The 24769-nt window shown below is 41.3% G+C and overlaps 1 protein-coding gene across 1 annotated transcript in view; it reads right to left on the reverse strand.

Moving 5' to 3' along the window:
* Gabrg3 (gamma-aminobutyric acid type A receptor subunit gamma3) overlaps nucleotides 1-24769 on the reverse strand; it is a 565913-nt gene that overhangs the window by 222530 nt on the left and 318614 nt on the right. The window contains exons 4-5 of the mRNA XM_051148645.1: nucleotides 6571-6791; nucleotides 5039-5121 (exon numbers count right to left, since the gene is read on the reverse strand). Of these exons, the coding sequence (XP_051004602.1) occupies nucleotides 5039-5121; nucleotides 6571-6791 (304 nt within the window). The remainder of the gene's footprint in view (nucleotides 1-5038; nucleotides 5122-6570; nucleotides 6792-24769) is intronic.

Below are 24769 nucleotides of genomic sequence, written 5' to 3' on the forward strand. Positions count from 1 at the left end.
CTAATAACAGGTTAACGTATTTCCTTCTTTTATCGAAATGTCTCATAACTGAGCACCTGGTATGACTAACCAGATGCCATTTCTCCTGGGCATGCAGCTGCCCTATGGAATGAGATTTCAGATGTATGACATACAGCCATCTCTTTTCTCTGGAGGCTGACCTTTCACTATCTTGATGGTGTCCTTTGAGGTATGACAGTTTTCAACACCACAGCACCCGCTTTGTCTATTTTTTTCCTTTGTTATTTGTACCTCTGGTTCTGCAGCTAAGCTGCCATCAGCTGACCCTCCGTCACAAGGACCCATTCGTTATCTTCCAAAGGCTGCTTAGCTTGGCTTTGGAGTGCAATTTCCTTCTTTGGCACATACATATGTCAGCATTTCAATAGTGTCAGTGGAAAAGGCCATGCTTTCCCACTGAGTTATCGTGGTACCCTTATCAAACATTAACTAACCATGAACACACTGTCTACATTTCAGGACTTCCCTTGCCATTCCATGGTCCATATGTGTATCATCCTGACGGGACCAGTGCGCTGACTTGGTGACTGTAGCAGGTTAGTAGGTTTGAAATCACAAGCATGAGGCACATAAATTTGTTCTTCAAAAAAGAATATTTTGCTGGGCAGTGGTGGCACATGCCTTTAATGCCAGCACTTGAGAGGAAGAAGCAAAAGAAGAGAAAGAGGCAGAAACAGATGTGGAGGCAAGTGGATCTCTGAGTTTGAGGCCAGCCTGTAAACCCTGTCTCTAAAAACACCAGTAGTAGTAGCAGTAGCAGCAGCAGCAGCAGCAGCAGCAGCAGCAGCAGCAGCAGCAGCAATAGTAATAGTAATAGTAATTTGGTCATTCTGGAGTTTTTGCAGTTTTCTTGAAGATGTTAAGACTAACTGGCCAATTTTGAGGCCAAAGTCTAGCTGGAGTTTTCACATGGATTGCACTGAAGCTTTGTGAGGCATTATCTTCCTGATACAATTAAAGATTTACATCCAGCAACACGCTGGCTTCCCATTCATTTAGCCCGTTTTTCTTTAGATTCAGTCACCCTCAGCTTTCACTTCCCAGTCACTTCAAGAATCCTTATGACCGCACATGAGTGGGCCGTGAGGATTCTCATTCAGCTCACATTCTGTGGTAGCACAACCAGCTTGTTGCCCAAATCAGTGACTGGCTTATTTTGGGTGCTGGGGAGTCCAGTTTAAGGTTCCGAAAGCATCTTTCTCACCAACCCATGCTCTGACAGGCATGGGGGTGTTTTCCACTAGGGATCGGTTACAGCTAGACAAGATGATGTGTGCTTATTGCTCCAGCACTGAGACACTTGGGGTACACAGAGAATCTGTGTCCAGGGGAAAAAAAGGCAGTAATGTTCGTGAAAATCCACAGATGGGTCTTCAGGAATAACCATAGGGACGTCTTCAGGAATACTTGATCATGTACTTTGGTTTTCAGGGCTTGATTTCTAACTCTGCACTATTTAGTTCTCCTAGTCTGCTTCTAGATTAGGAAAAAACTTCTAAATGGCTTTCTGTATTCTGACATTTTATATTCCCGTCAACAGAATATGCAGTGTCTTCTTCCATCATTCCAATCATTATATCCACTAGCCGTTAATGATTTGAAGCTTCCTTATGTGCTTATTTTCCCTTTGTATATCACCTATTTATAACATTTGTTTCATTTTTAAGTTATAATAAAAATACACAGAGGATTGATGAGTTGACTCAGTGAATAAGCAATTCATGCAAAGGAAATAGAACTGACTCTACTCATTTGCTGTTGCTTTCATACACACACACACACACACACACACACACACACACACACACACACACATCTTATGATGGTAAGACTTAAATTGTTTGTACCTCAGGATACTGATAAAGCAATATACAATTTAAAACACCTTCCAGAATCTCTGGGTCCTTCCCAGGCAGTTGCATCCATCCACAAGGATCTCTCTGGTAGCACTGGGCAACAGCAGCAGCCAAAGCAACCAGCCAGTCATGTGAACAGTAAGGATCCAACTGAGAAGTGATTTGAGGTTTCTGAGCTATGGTGCTCTGTATGTTAGTTGCAATCGATATACCTGCACCTAGGTGGTTTTAAGCTAATAATGCATACATCTGGACATATTTTAATCTGTGAGTTGATGAGCAAGCACCTGCACATTATAGCTGTGAAACATCAGCACCAGCAACATTTCAAAAGCCATACAAGTTCTGGAAATTAAACCACAAAAGAACTAATGTTCATAGTAATATACGCTGGTCACCCAGCCAAGCAGGGAAAAGATTTTCTCATAATGCTGATATTTAACCAAGAGAAAACCAATAAGGAAATAAACTGTATCAAAATAATTATAAAGAAAGAACTAAAATTAAAATAGCAATTTCTACATATTTTGTCTTTTAACTTGTTTTTCTACAAAACAGCCCAAGACAGAGATTATAGGGGCTGTAGTGACAGCTCAGCAGTTCAGAATGAATACTGATGTTACAGAAGACCCAAGTTCAACTCCCAGAACCCACAAGGTGTGGCTCACAACCATGTGTAACTCCAGCTCCAGACAGATATATGTCACTCTCTGACCTCCTTCAAGGGTGCCAGATGGTTCGTAGATAAACACAGCAGTCAAAACACACACAGAGAACGTTTTTTAGTAAATGTTTTAAAACATTTAATATATATATATATGAAGTATATATCCTGTTATATGACTCTTAGTCAAGAATCCTTTATATTCACTGTAACCACCTTACACAATAGTTCTATATCAGACACAGAATTAATTATCGTTCATCTCACAAATTATAACAGACTGCTTCCTATAATTACTAACTAGTGTCAGAAGGGAGAATGCATACACACACACACACACACACACACACACACACACACACGTGTGTGTGTGTGTGTATGTGTAAAAAACTAGATATACATAAGTATATCTATTCTTTTTACATACTAAATTATTTCTATAAGCTATTTTCTCTATGGAAATAGAGCAAGTGTCATGCATAGATAATCTTTTTCTGGAATGGAAGCTTTAAATGCTTTTGCAAAATAGTTAAATAGGTTTTTAAAGCATGTTGGCAGTAAGGGAAACTGAAAAGAGGAAGAAACAAGAATGTTAAGGGGATGTCCCAGCTGGAGCGCTCAGGGCCTGCCATCTGTGCTGGCTTCCTCCGGAGCCGGAGCCGGAGGGTTCCACCTAAGCTAGCAACAAGAGCAGGATCAGGGCAGGGCCTGGCAGAAAATAAGATTGCAGAGACAAAAGCCCTCAGCTGGAGGTCTTTTGAAGACTGTCTAAAAGGAACTCAGATCCACCCTGCCTGTGAAGGAATGTAAGAGTAAACATGCTTTTCTAACTTAGGAACTGATACTCTGGAGCCTGAAATTTCAAGAATGTATAGATCTAAGTTCACACCATATGTATAAACCAGCTTCTCAGGCTTAAACTTTAAAGTGATAGAAAAATGAACTACTAACTAATGAGCCAATATGAATAAGTCACAGCGACATCCTGCTGAGTAAAAGAGGCCAGACACTAACTACCTAAGCATAGTGATACAACCCAGGTCAATAGTTACCATGGGCTAGGGGACAGGAGTCACTTGCAAAGATGTGGAGCTGGGTGCAGGCTGAGTTCAGCTCAACACATGCTTAGAAAGCATAAGGCCTCAAAAAAAGTCCTGAAGACATTCTGAGAAGAGTTCCTAGGAAACATTAACTCAAATTAATGAATGACTCAGCAAGTAATTGTGCAAATGTGTCTCACAGAGATGAATTATTTTTTACTCTTTTTTGAAAATAGATGTCATTGAAAATTTGGTAAAGAAATCCAAAATTGAGTAGGAGATTAGAAAAAGGAACAAATGCAAAGCCAGGCTGTATAAAATAAGCACTTAAATTAAAAACTAAATAGATGAGTTAACAGCATGTCGACACGTTGGAAAGAACAGCAGAAACAGCTGGCCACTGATAAATACAGCCTGCAGAGATCACTGAGAGTCACTCAAGGAGTCTACATGTGCCCAAGCAGCACACAAGACTGCAGGGGAGCTGGCCATCCTCTGACTTTTAAATACAGAGAACAATGTCCCAAAGAGATCTTTGTGTTTGTTTAACACACCAAAGACATGCACATTCAAGTGCTGGGTACCAGCCATTTGGGCCATCCCCAAATACAGGAAGTTTAGAGTAAACTAGTTATTAACTAGTCTTTACACAAGATCTTTTCTTACCAAGCCTAGAGGTCAGTGAATTTCTGTGTTGCATCTTGGATTTCTCTGAACCTAAGACCAATTCTAAGCTGTCTGTCCTCTGATGCCACAGTCTATCTGACTGAGATTCCCTCAAATTTGTAAGCATGCCTTATATTCTGTTTTAAAGGAAACCAATACACTTATTTAAACGTTTGTGAGTCATGCATACATATGTAAGTGCTTGTGATTAACACATTTAAAATAAACCACCATAAATCCAATAGGCACATTTTCATAGTGACCTTTACTTAAAAGTTCTGTAAGGTTGCAAATGCATCCAATATTTGATATTTCCTTGTGGATGTACTCATGCACTGATTGGTAGGAATCATTTAAATCAATCACCATCTGCTCCAGGAGAAAAACAAGTACATTCACAGGGAAGATCTGTCCTTCTTCACTAGGAGCCAAATATTTAAAATACTAAACCTAAAAATAAATGTGGTAAAAGATCCCAATAAATAGTCAGAGCCCATTAGTATTGGTCTCCTTGGAGAGTGAATGCAACATTAACCTCTAAATCCTTCAATGTCACCATTAGTAACAAAGCCACTCACTCCTTAACCAAAGTTACCTGCTTTGCAACATTCTGTGTAATGAAGTCTAGAGTTAAACCATCCTGATGGCCAAAGACCCAGCTATTACTGGCTTGCTCCAGTTGTTTAGTAACTGTGTCACCAACAATAGGACTATACCCTGGAAATCAGACCCAGGGAGGCCAGATCCAGCTCCAAAGCTCCCACCCCAGGTGCAAACGCCTGTGTACTCACAGCTTGAGAAGGTCAGAGGGCAGGCATGGGCATCCATGGGGAAGTTATGCAGTTGCAGCTGGCACTCTGCATTGATGGTGAGCCTGTGAAAGAGACCAGCATCATTTGGGATCAGCAGCAGCATTGCCAAGGCCTCCAAGGTAGGTAAGGCATCACACAGTAGGCTTGGGGATGATGGTGGTAATGCCAAGACATAGTGTCACCCTCACTCTGGCTCACTCACTGGGACCCGTTGGTTGCTTTGTTACTGTGATATTCTGTTTTGCTTTTAACTAGCAAATAGCAGAGGAAATTTTAGTAAAACTCCAACAGTGTTTAGAAACACAAGCCAAGTCATAGTGGAGAAAAACAGTAGCTGCTCTTTTCTAAGCCACTGTTTCAATTTGTCTTAATAAAACTTCCACTTGAAACTGGTATGTCGGTCCACATAGGAATTAGGCCAAACTCATCTATTTCCATAGCATTTATTTCTTGAACATCTCTCTCCACTGCCCCAGGCAGGTGGCAGCTGTACTATGTGAACACATTTCATGTGCCATGTGGGTCAACATTCTAAGGAGGGATCCAGGACCAGGATCCAGGTTCAATACTGGTTTGCTCCAGATCAGCTTTTCTTCAGAGTCTCCTTCCTAGGCCTTTATGATTGATGAGAAGCCTGTGACAAACTCTGTATTTCTCAGCCTTTTCATCACTAAACTTCCCTGCGGTGGGTCTTTATTGTTCTTTCTGTTGGTCCCTGTCTGGAAATTTACTTCCCTTGGACTCTGATATTGCCTTCATATTTTGATGTCAGTATGTGTCTTCTGGCGCTATGAAAACTTCAGTGTTAGATATCACAATTTCTCCACAGTGCCATAATCACTCGTCACTCGTAATTAAAATCTCTATAATGAATATGGAACGAAGGAAAAATTTAGACACTATGAGGAAAGAACGCTTAAGGGAGCCTGGGAAAAGGAGTATGTGTCAAAGGAAGCTGCGTTTTTCCCTTATTCTATGGTCAGTCTGAAATGTCCCTTGGCCTGATAAAGGAGACAGGCAGGTACCTAGGAACCTGAAACCTGTAACAGAGTAGGTGGACTGATCATCTTTTCCTGGTCCTTAATCCTTTCCATTTATTTTAAGGAGGCAGACCATTCACATGGGGTTCTGAGTTCTAAGGAAAGAAAGACCTTTTTAAGGTCCCTCTTTCCTTAGCACCTGTGATCTAATATGCAGAAGACATGCTGTCTTTGGAAGTTAAGTTCCCAGGAAGTCCACAAAGACATTCAAAGAGGAGTGGCAGAGAGCACTCTGGGAAGAATATCTGCCCAGCAAGGATTTCCCATCTTGGGTTGTACTGTAGTCCTTTGTGTTCCATGAAAGCACTTTGTACCCTTGAGCCTCAAGAAGATGAATATCTGAGACAGAAATGTCTTTTGTTTTTCGCAAGTCAGGCCTCAATAAATCTATTCTCCTCTGTTTGTGTACCATCTTAGGTACCACTAACAATCAGTTTTTAAAACTCAAAAGAGAGCTATGCAGCATTTTACCTTAATGTGTAAAGGATTTTCCCATCATTCCAGATTCTGAGGAGCTGGTTGGGTGTGGTGATCCAGTGAGCCTCTGCTGTTTTAGAGTTTCGAAAGATGGTGTCTGGGATCCATATCAGGCCCACCATGTTGCTGTTCAGAGTTAGTATTTTCATGGTGCTGTTAAATCGAAGGCGACTGTCTGTCCAGGTTTGAGCAAAAAATATATCAATTTGGTATTCCTGAAACAGAGAAAAGATACTTTCCCTTAATCTATGGTCAATGTAAAAAAGCTGTTCAGCCTGGAAAAGGAGAAAATCAGGTGCTCAGGAACCTGAAACCTACTGAGATGTTAACAGGGTAGGTGACCTGGCCACCTTTGTCCAGTTCCTGGATACTTTCTTCCTTATAAGGAGGCACTCCTGTCACAGGGCTTCTGGGCTTTAAGGTGAGTGAATTTCAATATGCTTTGCCGGTTTTGCCAAAGGTTTAGTTTTCCTCCATGTTCTCACTCCCCTCACTCCTCCTCTCTTTGTGAGAAGCGGATACACTGCCTGGTTTAACATATTCACACCCAAGAAATACTTATTGATATTATCAGCAAACAATGTGATGGAATTCCTGATGCATTGTTTTATTAACTTTAAATTGCAATAAGAATATACAGTCTGGTGGGGGTTGAGGAGAGAGTAGCAGACATTGCAGGACATGATGCAGAGCCTATGCAAACCTGATCTGTGACAGGGTGTGATAATTCAGAGCCAATGTTCTACACAATGAGTAAAACATTATACTTTTCCTAAGTATGTAAAGTAAATGAAATGATGAAATGGAAATCTAAATGCTGAACATGGAAAGCAAGTAATTTATAAATACTACCTCATAAAATAATGCATCATTTTGTAATAGCCTTCTCAAATAACATGGCTGGAAAAAAAAGAAGAAGAGGAAAAGAAGGGAGAAAGAAGAGTGAGGAGGAAGAGGAAGAAAAGAAAGGAGAAGGAGAAAAGAAGAAGGAGGAGAAAGAGAAGGGGAAGGGAAAGGGAGGAGGAGGAAAATCAAGAAATAAATAGCACAAAACTGTAGTGAACAACTACTGAAGGCAATCTTAATGCTAACAGAAGGATTTGGAGGCTCACACAGACAAAGATAGTGTTGGGAGCTGTTGTTCCAGGGTTCCCAGGCTCAGTATGACTTTGCTGTGATGATCAGAGAATTAGGAGAGGGCTGCGAGCCCCACAGAACACAAAGAATGTTTCTGACTGGACTATCTCAAAGGATGTTTTCTAACCCATTGTGAAGAGTCACCACAGGTCTGGGGAAAGGAGGGTTAAGGGGCTGATCTCAAAAGCTTGATTCCTCTTATAGTTTCCATTATATATTAGATATCTCAGCAGATCTCAGTGAATCAGGTTAATTCTCCTTTTAATTGATCTTCTAGGTAAAGAAGGTCTGAGGTTTGGCTAGTGTCTTGTTAACTAATGCTTGCCTTGCCACAACTTTATTGCATCAACCATGCTAAGTCCTGTAGCCCTCAGAGAAGCAGCACTTACAAGTAGGAAAAGTCATGGTCACCAGGGAAGCTAATTTTCCAGTCAAATAAGACAGATCTTAAGGTAAAAAAAATCAGTGTGTTTTAGGGTCACAATATCATCTGTGGGGTATGCGTGCGTGCATGAGAGTGCACGCGCGCGCACACACACACACATTCAGATTCTGTTCAGAGAAAAGGAAAAAGCATGTTTGTATATATCCTCTGAGATTATGTGCCAGAAATTTCCACTTGAGAGTCTGGAGTGCAATTAGGATTAAATGAAGTCTTGAAGGTAGGTACCCGTCATGGCATTTGTGGCTTTTCAAGAAGAGGAAGATCACCAGTGAAATGGTTCAGTAGGAAAGACTCTTGCTGTGCAAACATAGAGATTTAATATTAATTCTAAGGAACCCATAGTGAAAGGAGAGACTGCACTTCGGACAGTTGTCTTCTGACCTCCATAGGTGCACTGTTTTGCATGAGGGTACACACACACACACACACACACACACACACACACACACACACACACAGAGAGAGAGAGAGAGAGAGAGAGAGAGAGAGGAGTGATGAGGGAAGAAGGGAGAAGAGGGATAAGGGGGAAGAGATGCAATAATGAACAAAATTATATATATACATGTATATACATATATGCATATATATACACACACACACACACACACACATAAATCTTAAACCTAAAAATTGGTAATTAAGAGAAGAGAGGCTGAAGGCAGCAAACTCTGCCTTACCACATGGTTCCTGCCTCCTCCGCACTATGTCAAGACTTAATACAACCCCATGCTCTTGGGCATCCAGCCTCTAGAACTACTGTCTAAACTTTATTCTTTATACATAGCACAGTTTGTGGTATGCCTGTCTAGAAACAGAAACTAGGACAGAGCAGTATCCAGGCCGTCAGAAAAGGGGGAGTTAAGAGCAAAGAAGCTGAGTTTTGTGTGAGGTTTGAGCAGCCAAGGGAAAAGCTGATTGGAAAACTTCCTCAGAAGACTCAATTCAGTGTGAACTAACAACAACATATCAGTGACCTTTTGATAGCTCAGCAAACAGATGGACATCCTAAAAAGTCTTTATTTCTCATACAGCTGACCAAACATGCCCTCATAGATTAATGACTGATGCCTCCAAAATGCATGTGTATAACAAGTTGATCCTAAACCCAGAAGCACACAAAGCAGAGTATGACATGGAAATAAGTACATAAGTGTGTGTGTGGTAGATGTAAACATGTTATTGGATCTCAAGTGTGGCATGGGGAACAGACTTGTGAGAGAACAGGTAATGTTTATCTACTCAGAAGTCAAACCATGGGGGGGGGGGGGACTTGGTTTTTGCCAGCTGAAAAGCATCCTAGTAAAGACTTTGAGTGTGTGTGTGTGTGTGTGTGTGTGTGTGTGTGTGTTTGTGTGTGTGTGTCTTAGTATTGTTTGACTGTTCATCGCTCCACTTCAAGATGCTCCTAGAGAGAACCACACCAATGAAGGCTTCTTCAATGCTCCAGGCTCTGGCTGTTGTTCCAGGTTCCAGCAGCAACTTTGTTGGAATTGCTGGTCTGCTGAAATCTTGCCAACTCCACCAGGAGAATTGCTCTCAAGAACTTAATTCAATAAGATCTACTTTTGTTCCCATAAATCTTCTTTCTCTCTTAAGGTATCAGCATTTAAAGAGCCCAAATAAAGTAGGTTTGAAAAAGGTAAAACCCATAGGTGGTGCCCAATATGCTTTGGGCGTAATGGGTAACTTAACGTCTAATGTTGTGGAGGAAGATAGAAGTTTTGAAGATACAGCAATGCTGTTTCAGAGTGTCAGCAAAATGGCAGCTGCTGCTGCAAAGTTCTTTCCTACTTTATACCCAGAGGGATTTTTTTTTTCTTGGTCTTTTTACTGTATAACATGTTTTAAAAGATTGGAAGAAAGACCGATAAGATACAAAAACCAGAAGGGTCAGTAAATTCTAGCATTCAGGAAAGAATTGCAGAGTTGGCAGTACAACTAGAGAATTTGCGAGTAGAGGTTGAAGCATTTGGAAAACAAAAAGTGCTGCTGGTAAAGGGAAACCACCTGGTAACTGAGAGCCAGTGTTTCCCACAATCACACCAGGTGTCCAGAGCACCAGTGTGGGGAAGGGGGCAGAGAAAAATGGGAAGCCGGAGAGGCTGTAAAGATTCTAGAGGAACTGGAAAGCAGACAGGCCAAAAGGGCTTTGGAGACAAGTGCTCCAATAGAGGAATTCTCTAGGGTACACAGACAACATCAGCATTTCCAGTCTTTACACAACATATCCCTGCTAATTGATGGTGGTCAGGCTTATGATGAGATGGCATGGTGTCCAGTAGATACACTAGATTTAAAGCATTTTAAATGCATTTAGCTTGAAATGCTTTCAGCTTATATTAAACAAATGTTAAGTAACTGGGCTATATTACATAGACTTACTCCCTCAGAGTAGAGGGATTGGCGTCATCTGTGTTAGAAGCTGCTCAACAGTTACAGTGGTTATTGTAGTGGAGAAATGAAGCCCCGAGAATAGAACAACATAATATGACAAGGAGACTAAATGTTGTTAAAGATCAACTGCTTGGTGAAGAGCATTAGGCTGACTTAAGAGAAAACACCTGATCTGAAGATGTAGTAATTGATCAATGTTGTGTTGTAGCCTTAAGAGCTTGGGACATGGTTGAGGAGCTTGGTAAAAAAACCACCAGTTCATTTACTGAGGTATTTCAAGGCCTTGGAGAAGCCTTCACAGAATTCTTACAAAGATTGGGTTCAGCTCTAGATAGAGTCATACCAGATCCTGAGAACAGACAGGGATTGAAACTGATTATGGAGTATGAGAATGCAAATGCTGAATGTAAGAGAGCAATTGGACCATTAAAAACACGAGGAGCCCCATTAGATGAGTGGGTAAGAGAAACAGTTAGTATGACAGCCAGAACATCAAAACAAAAACATGTTTACAACCACTATGTGTGTGTTGTTGTTGTTGTTGTTGTTTCCCTTTCATATATCCCCTCATGTTCCAACTTATACAAAAACAGGGTTCAAAAATTTAGTCTAAAAAACTGGATGGCTGAATATAGAAGCATCCAAATAGATTCATACTTATCACTCAGCTCAAAACTCAACTCTAAATGTACCAAAGACCTCAGAATAAGGTCAGAAGCCCTGAATTTGATAGAGGAAAAAGTGGAGACTAGTCTTAAACTCACTGGCAGAGGAAAAGACTTTATGAACACAATACCAATAGCACATACACTAAAAACATAATTTATAAATGGGACCTCACCTGGTATGGTGGCACACACCTTTAATCCCAGTACTTAGGAGGCAAAGACATGTAAAACTCTGAGTTCAAGGCCAACTTGGTCTAAAAGTTAGTTCCAGGACAGTTACGGTTACACAGAGTAACCCTGTCTGGAAAATCCAAACCAAACCAAGCAAGCAAACAACAAACAAACAAGAACTCAAATAAACAGAACTGAAAATCTTCTGCATGTCAAATATTTGGACAAAAACACCAGGCTAAAGAATGGGAAAATATTTTTGCTAACTATATATCTTCTAGAGAGCTAATGTCCAAAATATATAAAGAACTAAAAAAATAAATAGACTTGATATCAAGAAAACAAATAACCCAATTTAAAAATTGGGTACAGATCTCAACAGAGAATTCTCAAAAGAAGAAATGCAAAAGATTGAACGTGAGGATCAATCTATTTCAAGATCTATCTATACCACTCGCCGGCATACCCCCCAAAGGCTGTTTCATCATATTACAGAGCCATTTACCAAACCATGTTCATTGTTGCTGTAATCCATAATAGATTGAAATTGGAAACAACCTGCATTTCTATCAATGGATGAGTGGACAAAGAAATTTATTCAACAGGTAAAGCATGAGTTCATGAAATTCTTATGTAAATAAATGAAGCTAGAGAAATAACTGCTCTGGGTGAGGTAATGGACCCAGAAAGAAATAAATATGGTATATATTAACTTATATGTGGATGCTAGCTGTTACGTCATTGATAAGCAAGCGACACTCTACAGAATCACAGAGGTTAAGTATAGCATAAGGGACTACAAGGGGGAAGGAAGGATCTCTTCAGGAGGGGGAAATGGAATCAGTGGTTCTCAACCTTCCTAATGCTACACCCTTTGATACAGTTCCTCACGGTGTGGTAGCCTCCAACCCATAAAATTATTTTGTTGCTACTTCGTAGCTGTAATTTTTTGCCACTGTTATGAATTATAACTTAAATATCTGTGTTTTCTGATGGTCTTAGGTAACTTGGTGAAAGGGTTGTTCAAGCTCCAAAGAGGTTACAACCAAAAGTTGAGAACCATTGGAACAGATGGACTAAGAGGGGTGTACAATGAGAGGATCAGATGGGGAGTGGGAGGGAAGAGGGGACCAAGGAAGAGAATATGGGGAAGGATTATTAAAATTAAGGGCCACTTGGGTGGAAGATATATGTGTGTGTGTGTGTGTGTGTGTGTGTGTGTGTGTGTATAGACACACATATATAAATGTGTTTGTATATATGTATATGTATGTATATGTACACATGTACATATTTATATGTGTGTATATATGTACATATGTATGCATATGTATATGAAGATGAACTAAATGAGATCACCAAATATGAGTAAGACTGAGTCCCAACTGGACATTTCTCATCACTAAATGAAGCTTCTAGTACCAGAAATGGGATAATATCTAACTGAATTCTTGTCTAAAGAAGTCTGGGAGACCTCAAACAATTCATGCTACTGCTATAGGTTCTCTCCACAAACTGATGTTAAGACCCTGTTGCTAAAGGCAACACTTACACAACTCATTGAGCATAGAGAAGTCTAGGTAGTGCCAACCTACAGCCTTCACTCTTACTGATGAGCATTCATAGTACTGAAAGGTTCTCTGCATACTACCAAAAGAGAAAAGTAAGCACCATCCAAACTGTGAAATCTTCCATCTAAAATGGTGACCTGCCTGCAAGAGAGAGTGGTGCAATAGTGGCACAAAGTGTGTTGGAGTAACCAACCAATATCTGATTTCAGTTAAGGCCTACTCCATAAGATGAACCCATATCCAATGCTGGTTTTTTTTTTTTTTTTTTTTTTTTTTTGGCAAAGAACCTGAGACTAGATAGGTCACGGAACTAGGGGAAAACCAAATACTACTGTTCTGCTAAAAGAACATAGCAATAACATGACTCTTAAAGACATTCTGCTACACTCATAGATCCATGCCTTGCTCAGCCATCATCAGATATGCTTCTTCATGTAAGAGATGGGAAGAAATACAGAGGTTTTCAGCCAGAAAATATGCAGAGTGATATACCTTAGAATACTCAGCTCTAAATAGGACATCTCCATCAAATCCCTCCCTTCAGAACTCAGAGAACTCTGAGAAAGAGAAGGTAGAAAAAGTGTAAGTGCCAAATGGGATAGAGAACACCAAGGCATCAAAGCCATCTATACACAACAGGAATGGTGCTCCTATAAACGCATAGAGACTGTGACAGCTGCACAGGGTCTGCACTATATTCTAGAGCTGAAAGGAAAAGTGGCCACAAGCTCCTACCCCAAGACCAGAACCTATCTCCAGTTGAAAAGTGAAACCAAAGGATAAATTAGGGTTTTTTCCCCAAAGGAGTCGCACTGGAGAAACAAATGACCCTTAAAGATTGGGCGCATGCCCAGCAGTAGATGGCCAACCGAAAATGAAATGAATGGCATCAGAGGAAGTTCTTCATCTTATGTTGAATCAGAGCATTTTTAAAAACTCTTACAAGTCCTGTGCTTATATATTATGGCTTCCAGTTTCAAGTTTTTATGAGATTCCCATTTGTGTAAATGTGTGTGTCTCTGCATCAAGATGCATTTTTCAGGTTTTTCTTTCTTTCTTTTTTTTTTTTTTTTGTTTGTCCTATTCCAATTTTTATATTCTTTTATTGTTATTTCTTAGGTGCCTGCTTGTTTTCTAATGAGAGACAGAAAAGGTGTGTATCCAGATGGGAGGGGATGTGGGGAGGAAGTGGGAGAAGTAGGAAGAGGAAAACTGTAATCAGAATATTATATTTCTAAAAACTGTTTTCTATAAAAAAGACAAACAAATAATTGACTGACATTGAGGATCATAAACTTGAGACTAAAAGCTAGGAGCTAGGTGACAAGGATGGGTTAAACCCACCAAATCTGGCCTGTTATAAAGCAAAATGAATGCCTAATGAGCATATATAGCTCTTTGAGCAGAGGTCAGAAAGGTTAATTAGCACACATTGAGTGATATAACTGAGCTTACAAACTTATCATGGGGAAAGAGTACAGAGAGAGCTAGCACAGAGTCTGGCAAGGCAGACAGCAGCAATATCCCTCACCCCATCAGCACAGAATTAGCTAAAGCTACCTTGAGCATCCAGAGCATGAGAATCGGTTATGTAGAGATAATGCATCTGCAGAGAAAAGAGAGTTAAGTCAAGTGTGATTCCTCTACTGCGAGATCACATAGCCAAGGTGCCTGTGTCGTCAGCCTTCTTTCCTTAAAGCTCCACATCTAGAAATTTGACCAAGCATTGTGGAGAAAGAATATTGAGCCTGTACTGAATATATAGAGAATTTTCTGTCATTGTTCTCTAGAAAATAAAACATAACTACTTAGGCAGCATTTGACATGCATTGGCATCACAAAGCCACTCAGGGGCGACTGAAAGTACATTGGAGGACTGCATGGGCTGGATGCAAGTGTTAGAGAATTTTGCATTAGGGATAAATATCAGTAAACTTGGGTATCTAAAGTGATTCTCTAGATATGAATACATATGCACTGAGGGTTGGTGGTGTACAATTTTCAATAAAAGGAGGGAAACTGGAGGTTATGGGAGAAGCAACAGCAAACACATACATGACATCTCAGTGCCATATGGAGAAGGAACTTGCCAACACATCTGGGCACTGGCTAGGCGAGAAAGAAGATAAGTTTTAAGGATTTCTTCAAACAGAACTCCATCAAGAAAATAAGACTAAAGAGTTAGCTCTACTTGTACATTCTCATCTTTCATGGGCAGACAGCAGCCTGAAAACAGCTTCAGCCTCCCAAGGAGAATGCCTCTCCACTGTCTACTTTCCAATGACCAAACAGGTTAATTAGGAAAGAAAGGAAAACCCAAACAATGGAGTCAAGAGGGAGGGAGGAAATGACAACTCAAGTGTCCTACCTGAGGGGAGAATCATTAGGCACCCAAGAAACCTTGTGACATAGTCCCACCAGGACCTTCCCAGAGGGGTCTCATGAGTGTGACAATGGTTGTACTGTTGTGCTCTGGCGATTTCCATTTTTACTGTACATACTACGAGGAGGGGAAAGTTTAGATAATTGTATTTTTGGCTTACAAGTGTGGACCTGATTTGTGGAGTTGTTCTTGCGGAGGACTCTCACACAGCAAAATCTGCAGGTGCTCATCTTGCCCACAAAGCAGCAAAATGCAGTGATAACCTCTGCTTTCCTCCTGTATGTTTCTACTCATATCTAGATGACTCAGAACACCAAATACAAAATAAATGTTGTGTATGATTAACAGTGTATGGTTTAGGAAATAATGACAAGAGGAAAGCCAGTGTATTTTTCACCCAGATGCATATACCACAGGTACATAGTGTTTGAACGGGCCAAGGTGATCATAGCCCCAGTGAACACTGGAACAGTGCAGTAGTCGTCATAGTGTGGGTGGTCTACATAATACCACATTTCATTGGCCTCAGAACCACACTCAGCACACAGCAAATTAAAATACTGCCTTTCATAGCTACATGCGATTCTTTAAAAAAAAAAAAAAAATATATATATATATATACATATATACATATATACATATATACATACATACATACATACATACATACATATATATATATATATATATATATATATATATATATATATATATATATATATCTGCTCAGCACTTGGCTGAAGATTCAGGAGTGGCCATACATGCAGAGGAGCAAATGAAGATGCAATCTTGACCTTTGTCATGGAAATCACGAGATTTTGTTTTGCTTCCCTAGAGAAATAGAGGTCTATTTTCATTATTATAGAAGGAACACCCACCATCTAGATATGAACACACTACTCTCTGGACTGCTGCCAAACAGTGCAGATCTCCTCCCTCAAGCAAATGGTGGACCCTGCTTCCTCTGAGGTCTCGAAATGGTACCATCACTTAACACAAGCTGATACTTGAGAGGGTTAGGAGTGCCGTTTGGTAGGGGAGCACTTCAAGACTGTCCTTGGAAGCCTCATGAACCTACACGGAACAAGCTCCACAGACACAAACCACACATAGTGTGAGCAGCATTTCTCAGACTGTTCATGAGAAGGGAAAATTCCAGCCTGCTTCACTGACACCCAGGATAGGAGAAGGACCCTAGGATGTGACACAGACATAGGAGGGCCTCATTGAGCAGGTGACTTAGGGGGAAATTCCTAAATAAGGCCCATGCAAGGCACTGGTCAAGGTCACACCCAGCAGAAGGGGCACAAAATGCAAACTGGAAACCATCAGTGGTGCTTTGAATGAGACTGAGAGGCCAGCCTCTCTCTCTCTGTCTCTCTCTGTTTCTCTCTGTGTGTCTCTCTTTGTCTCTCTTTCTCTGTCTCTCTCTCTGTCTCTGTCTCTCTCTCTCTGTCTTTCTTTCTGTCCTTCTCTCTCTCCCTCCCTCCCTTCCCCCCTCCACACCATGCCTGCCTGCCATGAAGATGATGGATTAACCTTCTTAAACTATAAGCGAAATCATAATTAAATGCTTTCTTGTATAGAGTTGCCTTGATCATGGTGCCTTTTCCTCAAAGTGACTAAGTACAGTGACTAAGACAGCATGCCTCCTGAACAAACTGAATGAGGCAAGCACCCAGTTTCCCTCCAGATGGCAGACTCTGGTATGACCTATGGTTTGAGAATAAATGGCTCTACTGAACAGAGAGCACACTCAACACACTTATATTTTATGTATGAGTAGCGGAGTGGCATATACAGCTACATATAACTGCTAAAAGAAAAAGAAAGAAAAGCAAAACAAAACAAACAATCCTCCTTTCCTTTCACATTGGTTTTCTGACTTAAGGGGTGAGAAGAGACGAGCAATGTCTCCCAAGCAAGGCTAGGTCCTTGATAGGTCACCACTGTCAAAGTGGCCAGTATTCCTGTCAGCAGAGCAGGCTAAGTTTAGTGGCTCCCAGAGCAGCTTTGGGAACCACTTGTTCTCATGGCAACTGTATGTCTCAGTAGAGAGGTGTAGCTCTGTACAGTCTCTTGGCACTGGCAAGGGCAAGTGAGTTTCACATGGCTCTGTGAAAGTCCTTCCAGAAATGGTGTCAACTTTTGGCTCAAAGCTCACCAAGGATATACCTGGAGAGAAACTCTGCTCCGTCTGCATGTTTTCATATATTTGTTTCTTCACTAGAGTAGCAGAATCACATTTGAAGAATCACACCAAAGTTACTTCTTATGTCAATGTTGTTTTGAACTCTGGTAGCTCAGTTAACCCTCTACCACACAACGGGTATTTTATTGTACCCTAATAGACAGGGCCCTTCTCCACAGGTGACTTTCTTGTTTCCTGATCCCTGTCCCCATCAGAACTCTATGTGCAGGTCCTCTTCTTTGCACAGTTTAAAGTGAAGGTTTGAAATTGTGTATCAAGGGAGGAAGGGCTGCCAACTGCTGCTTTTGGAGGATGATGCATTCTGGACCAGGAGGCTGGATACACTGAGACAGAAACAGTAACAACCCTTCCATAAAAGACCTAGAGTGTTAGCACTCACACAGCCACTGAGCACCCAAATTTCTAGGGAACATCTCCTTTCTGGGAAGGATTTGGAGGAACAGAGTAGATACTATCTCAAGGTGTGCCATCATGCCATGTGAAGAGGCACCTACAGCAGAAGCATCTTCTTCCAACACCCTTACAAGCTATTGACTCTAGTATATCCTGCCCTCCTCAGCCTTAGTTTCATCATCTGAGAAAAAAAGGCACTGGCTCATACTACCTTCCAGCATCCCTTCAACTTTAAACATCTGGGTTTCTCTAGCAGCCTAGACTTAGCTTGCAACTGGATGAACTGAATTTCTACTTCAGGTGTCTGTGCAAGTTCAGGGAGGAGTCCCTTCATGTGGTTCATCTTTGGCTCCTCAGAGGACTTTTAGTATGTGTGAAATCTGTGTGGAATAGCCATGAACTATTCATGAGACAGAAGCCGAATCAAATGCCACACTAGATTCCTGTAGCAGAGAGGAGCAGCCCAGTGTCCTCCTGTGGGAAGGGCTGCCAACCTGCTCTCCATTCTGAAATTTTGCCAGACTCTTCCAGCCAAGAGGGCGTAGGGCTGAGCAGTGCACATATTTTATTGTGTCTACATTTGACTAAGTGTTGGTGCAACGCTCCCACCCACAGAACAATGTTTTTCTTTCTCTCGTAAACTTTCTTTGTAATGGCATTAATCATCCATCTTTTCTGCAGAGGAAGAAGCACTCTTGTGATTTCTTTCTAAAAATAATTAGCATTTTACACAATTCATAATTGGCAATGAAGTAGCATGTCTGAAATGCTGCTAAATGTAACAACAGGTGAAATCGCTCAGAACCGTCACTGTGTAAGGCTGTGTTTGGTGGAGGTCCTGGGCTTATCTTTGTGTTAGTCATTAAAGGGCTGATGATGCCAAAATAACCTGGGAGTTCTATACCATGCGAGGCATCGTGAAAGACAGAAGGAAAAGCATGCTTTCTAATATGACCCACCTATAACTTCTCAAAGATGCACAAATCATGTCCTTCCAGTTTTCTCCCTTCTCTGAGAAAAGGAAAGGCCCATGGTTGCTGGGCACACTCACTTCTCTTGACTTCTAGCAAACTCTCCCTCCCACAGTGGTTCCCCTCCCATTGGTATATTGCTTAGCACAGTCAGACAAGCACAAGGGCTAAAGAAGCTGCTGGGGCCAGAGCACAGCTCAGCTTAGAGCAGCAGCTCAGCTCAGCCCACTAGCATCCTCTCAGAAAAGGAGAAAAAAAAAAAAAAAAAAAAAAAAGGAAAGGAAGAAGTGAAAGAGGGATGGGAGAAAGGAAAGTGAAGAAGAAAGAAGAGAAATTTAAAAATTAAAAAGCAATTGTCAATTTTTCTTCATGAAATAATAATCGCAGATTATTATGCCAATTATTGTCACAGAACACCGCAATCACAATTATTATTGCCCATCAAAGATGGTGGTCATCACCAACCTGAAAATGTATAGATAAAATTACATAAAGTCCTTTTATTTCTTCTTATCATGTGTGGAAGCATAATTGACATGTTATTTCCTCAAATCTGCCATGGCTTGAGTTTTCTTCAAGGCCTGCAGTCACCCTCCATGAGGAGGTTCTGTTTCCACATTCCCTGGTTAACACACACACACACACACACACACACACACACACACACACACACACAACACACACATACACATGTGTGTGTATTATATGTGTGTAGCTAAGATATACCTATTATGTATGTATATATATATATATATATATATATATATGTCCTTATATAGATATACATCGATATTAGGATATATATCTAAGGAAATCTATGTATCTTCTTAGATACACATCCTATATATCCATATATCTAAGGATATATATATGTAGATATGTATCTTATCTACATTTTCTTCCCAGTCTCCCTAGCTCCTCTGTTACTGAAAGTGTATCAGCAACTTCCTCACCTGGGTCTTTTCCCACACACACCAGACACCATGCCGCACCTTAGGATCCACAGGCAGCAGCATTTAAGCATTTAAGGGTGGGGTCGCTTGAGATCAATTTCATCAATCTGGTCCAAGACAGACAGGCCAGGAAGACAGAGGCCTTGCGCATGAAGAGACAGCCCTACACAGACCAACTCTCTTAAACCTCCAAAGGGAGAAAGTGGTGGATCCACTATCAGGTCTCATCAGAATAGAGAGGTCCAAATAGAACATAGAGAATTCTGTCAGAGTAGGAAGAAGGCTGCCATGTGGCGAAGAACTGGTAAGCATGAGGAGAAGTCTGCCAGAACACAGAGAATTCTGTCTAAGTAGAGAAGACTCTGCCAAAGCCTGAAGGACCCTGTCATCTTGGGAGGACCCTATCTACAGCGGGGAAGATCCAGGTAGAGTAGGAAGGACCCTGTCAGCATTCAAAGGACTCCAGAAGAATGGAGAGGACACTGTCAGAGTGGGTGGGTCCTGTCAGAATGATAAGGATTCTGTCTCCTCCATGCCACAGAGCCCAGGAAAAGTGACGTGCTCTGCCACTTCCAGAATCAAAGACAAGGATCTCACTGTCTGCAGCTTTAGCCTGCAGCACTATGTCAGCAGCTGCCCTTGCCAACTAACACACAGCAGACAGGACCATTAGAACACTTTGAAACCAAATGCTCCGGAGAAAGGGGATAGAACATGTCAAAGCAAAATCCAAAGCTGGCCAAAGGCCTTGTGACATTTACTCTCAAGAGCCGTGGTGTCTGTAGTCCCAGGTTTTTTCATTTAAAATTTTACTTGTTCTTGTGCACAGCTTTGCAGTGCCTGAGCACTCATTCTAGCAGCTCATTAACACCTTTTTTTATCATATGCACTGCCAAAGGCATGCCCGGTCTGTGAATGTTAGTGCAAACATCAGTGAACACTTAAGACCTGGGTGACAAATAAAAGTGTGTTGTACCCCCCCCCCCCATGGTAGTTGTTGTTTAAATGCTTATAAAGGTTTTCTATATTGTGCCTTGGCCTTTGCTTAACCCTGCCCATTGGCCATGAGCACAGGACTTAATCACAGATATGAATATAACCCCTATGTGTAGTTACGTCACCCTGTATTGGCCCATGTGAAGCAGCCTACGCAGTTGGTGAATACAGAAAGCTTTGTTAAGTTGTTATTATTCTGTCATTAATTGTTTGTAGTTAGTCACAGAGAATGGCATATGCCTCTTAGTCAGGCCTTCCGTGGGAATTTTGTTACTTAGGTGCAACTACAAGTACTGCTCCTTACTTTTGTTTCTATTTTACCACAGAGAGCATTTTCCCATTAATATGCCATAGGTTTTATAGATCTTAAACACCATATGTATGTGTGTAACCATCAGCATAATCAATACACAAAACACTCTGCCATCCCCCATAGTCACCCTCCTGGCCATCATTGGTCAGTTCTCCATCCTCACAATCTTGGGAGGTTTTCTTCTGAGAAAGACTTCTCAATGTTTTTGAATCTGGTTTCTTTCACTTAGCAGAACGCCTTGGGGGATTTTCCAGTTCATTACATGTGTCAGAAGTTCCTAATTTTTAATTAATTATTCTCTGTTTGCCGGGCTATACCCAAGTGTAAAAGGTTACTGTACGTTATCTAGCTTCTAGCAATGTCTTCGTTATTGTTCCATTGCTGTGAAAAGACACAATGACCACGGAAACTATTATAAAGAAAACAATTCATTGGAGCTAGCTTTACATTTCCGAGGTTTAGCCCACTATCACCATGGCAGGAGGCACGGCTGTACACAGACAGACATGGTGCTGGAGAAGGTGCTGAAGAAGTCGACATGCGAATTTGCAGGCAGCAGGAAGACAGAGAGGCATTCATTGGACTTTCTTGACTTGGGCGTTTGAAACTTCAAAGCCCACCCCCAGTGCCACATTTCCTCCAACTAGGCCCCACCTCCTAATCCTTCCAATCAGTGTCACTCCCTATCTATTCAAACCGATGAACCTAAGGGGGTTAATCTTATTCACCATCAGAGACACCATGACCATGGTAACTCTTTTAAAAGAAAGCATTAAATCAGGAAGCTTGATTGCAGTTTAGAGTTAGTTCATTATTACGGTGGGGAGCACGGCAGCAGGTAGGCAGGCATGGTGCTAGATAAGTGGTTGAGAGCTTTACATCCCAGCCTGAAGGCAATAGGCAGAGAGAAAGAAACTGGACCTGCAGTGGGCTTCTGAGACCTCATGGCCCACCCTCCTGCATGCACCTCCTCCATCAAGGACACACCTACTCCATCATGGCCACATTTAATCTTTCTCAAACAGTACTGCTTCCTGTTAAGTAAACATATAAATTTATGAGCCTATGGGGGACATTCTCATTCAACTACCACTAGCGATCATAAATATTACTGTGCAAGTTCTTATATGGGAATTAATTTTCCTTTTTCTGATTTGAATATCCAGAAATGGGCTCTGGAGTCATATTTTACAGCATGTTCACATGTGTAAGCATCTATCTTTCAAGCCCTTTCCCCTCACAGCTGAGTGATTTTGCATTTCCAACCGCTCTGAGCTAAGTTTCTGTCACCCACATTGCAAATGATCTTTGCTGTTGTCAGTATTTTTTTTTTTTTAACTTTTTTTTGTAGTTAAAATAGTTGAGAAGCCACAGGTCACTCTGGTTTTTATTTTCATTTCTCTAGCAGATAAGGATGCTAAACATTGTTTATTGTGCTTGTTTGTCATTGTGAAATTCCCTTTGCTTCTTCACCTTCTATTTATGTCTTTTACTGACTTTATTTTTAAGGTTTTAATGTCAAACATCATCTTTTCCTGTGGAAAGAAAGAAGAGCAGGTGTGCATGTGTGTCTCTCAGTTGGTTAAACCCACCATCGTACTCACCAGTGGTGGTTTTACCCTAGAATCGCATCAGCCTCTTCCGCACAAACTCACTCAGATCTAGCTTTATTCCACTTTACTTCCTCTGTCTGTTGCTGTATATTCCATTTCTATATACGACAGCATAACAGTGCTGTTATATAGATGCTGTTTGACATGCTTTTTTAAAGTGGGTAAGAAGAAATGAGAGAATTCATTACACGGCATTCATAATTGCATATTTCCCTTATTAGCACTGTTGATTTCTTTTTGTGTGTGCATTCAAACTGATGCTCAGGGTCATTTGTTTTCAGCCAGAAATCTGGCTGCTGGTGTAACCTTTGCTGCAGTCCTTCAGGAAGGACTCATGCTCCTCCGTCCACTAGCCCATCCACAGGAAGGAGCTATAATCCAGGCATTGAAGAGGCAGGAAAACTGGAACCTCTTCTTCCTACACACAGTACACAGTACATAAAAGATGAACGCTACTCATCTTTCAAAGCCCACTCTGAGGATCAGGAACAGAATGAGTTGTCCTAGATTAAAGAGGTGGGAAGAGAACAGAAGGGAACCCTTGTCCTGGGGACCATGAGAGAGCACACAACCGGGATTGGAGCATCATTCTCATTGAGATTTCCTAGGTCATCCTGAATGACAGATCTACATTTGCTGACCTGATTGAGCTGGACAAGCTCAAGAGACTTTAAAAAGTGTGTGTGTGGTGTGGTGGTAGGGTGTATGCATGTGTGCATGCATGTGTGCATGCATTGTATGCAAATGTTTCCATAACATTTACATAACACTGTACCCTGTGAATTGCACACGAGCACACATACAAACACATTTGCACACTCATATATATACCATATATATATATATATATATACATGCATACAATGCATGCACACACTCATGCACACATGCATACACCCAACCACACACACACACACACACACACACACACACACTGTTTAAAGTCTCTTGAGCTTGCCCAGCTCAACAACCTGTCATTCAGGATGACCTAGGAAATCTCTATGAGAATGATGCTACAATCCCGGTTATGTGCTCTGTCACATAAACTGCACCATTTAGCAACAATGAGCAAGAAAGTGTTCTGTTTAGTACAGATGTAATTATTTTCCAAAAGAATTTGACTCGAATTTCCTAGGTCCATGGGTAGTTAACACACTGACAGAGAAGGCCAACTGTATTTTCTGCACATGGTGAGAGCTTTACCTTCTCCTTCCCAGTATATCTGTATCATTCTCTATTAGGAATTGGATTTGGAGTCTCTTTCTAACCCACTCTTACTCTTTCTCCAGAGATTTTGGGGACAACGCAGACTATGGAGAGCCCTGCACTCAAATTTTTGCTGTCTTGTCTTATAGGCCTGTCAGGGATTTTTGTTCAGCCTCAGCCTGTCCACAACCTTATCCCAAATCAGCAAGAACTCCTTAAAGCAGACGATCCTGAGCGTCAGCTGCCTTTGATGCATCTTGTCGTCAGCTGCATCCTTGTTTCAGAGAGCTTCAGTGCATGGCGTTCTGCTTCTCACCTCAGAGGACTGATAACATCTATGTATTCTGTCCAGAAAAACCCTCGTTCTCATCTGCCAGGTCCATTGGAAATAGTGACAGACAGACATCTAGCTGAGTTCCAACACAGGCCACAAGGTGAGACAACCAAGTCTAAGACTAATTAATGTGACAATGTGACCTGAGACTAGGGCAGAAGTCCTGCTTCAGTAGTCACAGGCTGGGCTCAGGCATTGGTCCAATACACCAACTAAAGGGACAAGGGATGGTGGAAGCGTAGCAAGGCAATTTGTGTGGACACATTTGTAAGAACAGATCAAGGGATCCAGTGACTGCTGGCCTGTCATCCTGGAGTTAACATAAGCTTTAGGTATAAATATGTAAGACCTTAGCAACAGCAAAGCCATCTATGTAATTAAGGAGTCTAGGTCAAAGTGTGGTCTGGCTGATAATTATCTGGGTTCTAGCTCC

This window comes from Acomys russatus, chromosome 7 (assembly GCF_903995435.1).
Source record: "Acomys russatus chromosome 7, mAcoRus1.1, whole genome shotgun sequence".
NCBI lineage: Eukaryota > Metazoa > Chordata > Mammalia > Rodentia > Muridae > Acomys > Acomys russatus.